General features: G+C 45.6%; 1 protein-coding gene across 1 annotated transcript in view; it reads left to right on the top strand.

Moving 5' to 3' along the window:
* The first annotated feature begins 3,132 nt into the window (after nt 1-3,132).
* Nucleotides 3,133-6,000, top strand: part of COL18A1 (collagen type XVIII alpha 1 chain) — a 147,175-nt gene continuing 144,307 nt past the window's right edge. Inside the window, exons 1-3 of the mRNA XM_081200459.1 lie at nt 3,133-3,188; nt 4,045-4,203; nt 4,309-4,376. Coding sequence (XP_081056585.1) covers nt 3,148-3,188; nt 4,045-4,203; nt 4,309-4,376 — 268 coding nt within the window. The 5' untranslated portion in view covers nt 3,133-3,147. The remainder of the gene's footprint in view (nt 3,189-4,044; nt 4,204-4,308; nt 4,377-6,000) is intronic.

Here is a 6,000-nt window from a genome sequence, read left to right as displayed (position 1 = left end):
TGAAGTTAATAAAAAGAGTAGCAGGCTTTGACCTTCCTGCTTTGATGTTTTGTAAGAGTCTTCACATTTCCTTGTGCCAGCAAAGTAAAGGGAGAAGAGGTGGGGGAGGCAGAGGAAGGATTTGATTTTAGCTTAGCCAGGCTTGGCGTTCTTTTGGTATGAGCTGGCATTCTGTGATCAGCTCAGGGTCACAGACAACAATTATTATTGTCATGTAAAAAAGCTTCCATTCAGAGGCCCTAGGCAAGCACCGGCCTCTCTTGGATTAGGAAGGAGGGGATTAAAATTAGAGGAGGGAACATGTGTCCCACACATTGCACAACAACTGCTTTCAAAAGTGAGGCCTTGTCTGCAACGAGGTTGGTTAGTGTGATTCAGCATGATCTGAGACATCTGTAGCTTGAAGCTAAGTGTATGCCATTTGTTCTGGGAAGATCTGGAAGTTGTGGCGCTGTGTGCAAACCAAAATTGTACATAGTATAACCAGGATCCTCTGCAAGGCAAGCAAAGCCTTATAGTACACTTCTGTCCATCTTTACTCAGAAGTGAGTCCTACTGTGTAGATAGGATTGCATTCTTAAATCACAAGCCTAAGCACATGTACTTGAGTATTGAACCCAGTAGGACCTCTCAGTGAACATACTTAGGATCATGCTTTTGGTTGGCAATGCAATTATTCTGACTAATGTGCACTATAAAATAAATGAAAGACATTTTTAAATTGAATGTACATTCTGGTCAATATAAAAAAGGTAAAGGACCCCTGGATGGTTAAGTCCAGTCAAAAGCAACTGTGCGGTGCAGTGCTCATCTTGCTTCAGGCCAAGGGAGCCAGACAGCTTTCTAGGTCATGTGGCCAGCATGACTAAACCGCTTCTGGCGCAATGGAACACGTGACGGAAACCAGAGCACACAGAAACGCTGTGTACCTTCCCACCGCAGTGGTACCTAATTATCTACTTTCACTGGTGTGCTTTCGAACTGCTAGGTTGGCAGAAGCTGGAACAGAGCAATGGGAGCTCACGTGGATTTGAACTGCCAACCTTCTGATCAGCAAGCCCAAGAGGCTCAGTGGTTTAGATCACAGCGCCACCCGCTCCCTGTCAATGTAGCATTTATAGACAAAAGAAATCCGTAACACATTTAAGTCAGTTGCGAAAACATCTTAAGTAGCATTCAAACCTGTCATCATTTGGAAATCTGGAATAGATTAGGTCCCAATTCTCTTCATCTAGATTCTAGAAATACCCACCCTGTGATCTGTGCTGAAAATGCAGAGGGTACAATACAGATAACTAGCTTGCGTGTGAAAGTACAGTGGTACCTTGGGTTACAGACGCTTCAGGTTACAGACGCTTCAGGTTACAGATTCCGCTAACCCAGAAATAGTACCTCGTGTTAAGAACTTTGCTTCAGGATGAGAACAGAAATTGTGCGGTGGTGGTGTGGTGGCAGCGGGAGGCCCCATTAGCTAAAGTGGTACCTTGGGTTAAGAACAGTTTCAGGTTAAAAACAGACCTCTGGAACGAATTAAGTTCTTAACCAGAGGTACCACTGTATTGGAGTTTAAATGTTTGGGGTGTCTTGTTGCTGCAGTTGCTTAAACCCTGTTTATTTTGTCGACACTTTGTTTTCCTAACTCCCTTTGGACTGTGCTCACAGAAACTCAAGTACTGTACTATAATATCTGGATTATATTTTTAAAAAACAAAACAAAAGATAACTTATTTTCCTGTATTATATTGATCTTGAACAAACAAAGGTATTACATTGTTCTGAAGAGTAGTGTTGAATTAGAACAGTGGAGTCCCAGGTTCAAATCCCCACTCAACCATGAGGTTTAGTGGAAATTCACTGGTCACCTTCTTTCAGGCTAACCTACCCAACAGGGTTGCTGCAAGAATAAAATGCATGGGGGAAAACATCCTTAGTAGGTTCTGTTCAACTTTTCAGGGAGAATTGTTGTAATGAGCCTCTTCAAACACATGCAGAAGAAGGACCCTACCAGCAGATGTCAGTGTAATAAATAGCACAGCCAATCTAGGACTTTATTTCCAGGGAAAATGATGTCCAAAAGGTTCCCATATTTATTATTCTAGACATAACTTACCGTCTGATGTACAGAAGTGATGCTGCTACTACCATGAGAAGGGACTGTTCCAAGCAGCTTGCATACAATGGAACAGGTTCTGACCTGAGCTAAAAGACAACTTGCTAAAAAAAACTTCCATGCCTACAATTTTGGGTGTGTGTGTGTGTGTGTGTGTGTGTGTGTGTGTGTGCAAAGGCAATGTAGACTATTGTAGTTCCCTTGTTGCTCTGATAAGTGAGGAAGCCTGGCCTATCTTAATATGGATGAGGAGTTTATTCCTGTCAAGAGGCTGCCTTGTAATATGGGTGGTTTCCCTGTAATTCTCTCCTTTGGCCAGAATTAGTTGTTGGTGCATAAACTGAATCTTGGTTTGATGCTCCCAAACCCCAAGTTCAGGAATTTGTGGTCCTGACACCAGCAAAGGCATTGGGCACCACAGAACTCTAGATCATATTAGGCACCTTTTGTTTATGTAAGAAATTGTGGTGTGTCGGCAAGCCCTCTTTTATAATTGGTTGAGCTACTATGATGTCATGGAACAGAAATGGACATGATGACTTTTGTGGTAAAAAGAGAGCTTAAGAGGTAAGTGAGGTAAGGATGGGGAGGGGCAGGAAAGAGTGGCTGAAATATTTATCTATTTATTTAAGAGTTTTGTATACCACCCTTTGCCACCAGGTCCTAGAGTAGTTAACATAAATAATGTAATAAAAACAAAGGTAAAAAGAACAGGTAGTGTGGCTGAGAAACACAAGGAAGTATTGTGGAATGGGATAAGTGGGCAAGTGTATGTCAATAACCAGCCAAGAGAGGAAGCATAGAATATGAGCCGCTTTTCCATATTAAGAGGGAGTAAAAACTGGAGTCCCCCAATTAACTTATTCATAAATTGTGAACTGGGTGAATGGACAACAGAATGGCAAAAGTGCAACAGAAGAGCAAAATGATGCAAACTGGGACTTCAGCATTACCACCACAAACTAATGAGTTGTAATTTGGAATGCTTATAGTTCTGATCACCCCACCGAGATCACCGTGGAGGGGAAGGCACAGAAATGGGCAACTGCCCAGGAAGATGGAGCGCTGCGCCTATGAAGTAAGAGAGCTTAGAGATTTTGAGTTAAGAAAAAAAGATGGCAGTGGTGCTTGGTGTAGCTAGGATTTTTTGGGGGAGGGGGACAGAACCTCAGTTAATTATTTTTATTGATTTTTATTGATTTGGGGGGCAGCTGTCCCCTCATGCTTACACCCATGAATGGGAGACAGATGGGTATGTGATCATAGACAGAATGTAGAAAACGTTTTTCTTTCAATCCCTGGAGGGATCCAGTGATACGGATTGGTAGGAGGCACATGAAGAAACTGCACAACACATACGTAACTTATGGCTTTAATTTGCTAGAAGGTGCTGTGGTGCTCATGAGCATGAGCAAGGGTGAGGAATCACAGACCATCACAGACCATCGTGCCCCTTCTTGAGCCTTTCCCCTGCCCATGGCTGGAGTAGAAAGCAGCAGGTGGATCTCTTGGTCGCTGGCAACCTCTTAGCAGAGGCTCCACCTTCTGCATGCAGCCCCCACCCCAATCTTTGCTAGTCCTTGGCTGTGATCAGGGCTGGATTTAGGTTTGATGAGGCCCTAAGCTAGGTAATGGGGCCCTTTATATGTCCAGCTGTCCTTTGTCAACAACAAATTGTGTTGAATATATGCTATATGGTAATTTATGGACCTAATAGGTATCTAAAGCCATTTTCACATAACAAAAGATGTATTTTATCAAAGTAATTGTTGAACCGAAATACAATTAAGAAGTATATTAATAGTGAAATACAACTAAGAAGAAGTATATATATTTTTGGGAGAGTGGGGCCCTAAACTATAGCTTGTTTAGCTTATACGCAAATCCGGCACTGGGTGATGAGGGGGAACTCAAGGCGCCCCCTGCTCCGCTAGACACAGTGCGGCGCTAGGACCCCGCGGCCGCCGGACCGAGCGAGCGAGCGAGCGCGCCCTGGGAGGCGAGTCCTGCTCAGAACTTGCTGCCCCGGCAAGAGGAGGCAGCGGCAGCTTCTTTTCGCCTCAGCGCAGCGCAGCCGCGACCATGCGCGCCAGGTGAGCGGGGCGAAGCGGAGCGCGGGAATTCCGCTGGCCGCGGCTGGGCGGGCGGGAAGGCGGGCTCGGCTTGGCTCTATATAACCTGTTGCCCTTTCCCCGCAGGTGTCTCCCGCCACGGCTCCTGCTCGGGCTCTTTGTCTTGCTCGCTGCGCCCGCGTCGCCCCAGCGAGGTAAGGCGGCGAGGCGGCGAGGGCTGACCTCCTGCTGCCCCCCTGGCGGAAAGGACTCTGGGGGGCGCGGGGAAGCCTGTCCCTCCGCCGGTGCCTGGGGGGCGGAGGAGGACTCATCTCAAGTAGCCTGCAGGATGCGCGTCCCGAGGGGGCTTCCCGGGACTCTGCCCTCCGGCGTTGCGCCCCGAGGGGCTGTCAGCGCACAAAGGGCCCCCGGTGCCTCCCGGAGGTCCGGCGAGAAGTTCGCCGCCTGCTCCCAGGGGGCGGCTGGGAAGTAGCCGCTCCGCCGCAGCCTCCCTTGGAGGCGCTCTTTCTCTTCCTCCTCCTCCTCCCCCTTTCCAGAAGTTCCTAAAGTCCCTGATGGGGCGCATCATGCCGCTTTTTCGAGCGGCTTCAGGTTGCACTTCCTAACCCGGTTTACCCGCAAGTAAATCCCATGGAAATAAATAGGGGCTTTGTTCTGAGTAGACGTAGTGAGGTTCATGGGTGCCAACTTGAATAAAATATTGGGGGGGGGGGAGGTAAACCCTACCCCCGCATAATTGATCACATGATAATCAATTTGAATGGTGAGGCCCATCAACTTTGGGGACTCCCTACCCCCTCATTTATTTTATGGGGGGAGGGCAGAAGGGACTTTGGCCCCTAGGAGTTTGCTCCGATGATTAGGTTCCACCCTGCTCCATCCTGAATTTATATCCTAAATGGTTAGCCAAAATAGTGCACCTGAGGTGCTGATGCCAAACTTTTCTTGAGTCTACTGCTTGTGCTAGCAAATTAATACTTGATAATAACACCTTAATATGCTATACTAGATGAATTATTTTCTTTTGGTGCGTCTAGAGAGAGGTGCTTGTGATGGTTAATTACTTAAGAGGCTCTGTTAGAATGAGGATTTAGGTTTCTCTTGGTGTAATATTCAACTGAGTTTTTTTTTTTTAATGAAAGAAACTGCTTTGGTATAGAATACAAACGTTTTAAAAACTGTGGGGCAGAAAGAGCCTGCTTCTCTGGGATGCTTTACTCCGTGAAAAAGGTGTGTTCTGATTAACACTAACTGCACAGGGGCATGCCCTGCTTTGTATGGATTTTCAAGATTTAAAGGTGTTCCTCTCAGTCTTGCAAAATAAACACAACCTTGGCCAAATGTGGTTCTCTGCAGCAGATTGTGCTCAGAGTTAAGGATTTGCCCAGAATCTGCTTCCTACCAGGCTTGGAGAAGACACTTCGCCCCGCCTCCATATCATTCAAGTATGAAAATGTATTTTTTATACAGTATGCTGATCATAAGTTTCCCTCTAATGCCTTCAATCAGAAAATAAGTATATTAATTAGTTTACATAATGGGTTTTAATTTATCTTAAGACAAAGGCATGAGAGTCTTGTTTAAAATGCCTTTTCTGCATTCCCCATCTCTGTAATGTGAATTTAAAACTTATCTTGGTTAGATATTATGTACATTTTGACTTTGGAATTGGTTCTTTTCTGCTTTCTGTCTTGTATTACTAGCATTTGCAAGTGACACATTCCAGACTAAAAGGCATTCTTAGCATCACTTGTGAAACCCTAAGTCTTAGGAAGTGGCCCTGAGGCTATAGCTCATAAGATGCTTTGCTTGTGCAAG

Source organism: Podarcis bocagei (genome assembly GCF_964188305.1).
Source record: "Podarcis bocagei genome assembly, chromosome: 1".
Taxonomy (NCBI): Eukaryota; Metazoa; Chordata; class Lepidosauria; order Squamata; family Lacertidae; genus Podarcis; species Podarcis bocagei.
Note: the sequence above shows the minus strand (reverse complement) of the source record. Positions and strands in the feature narration are given on the sequence as shown.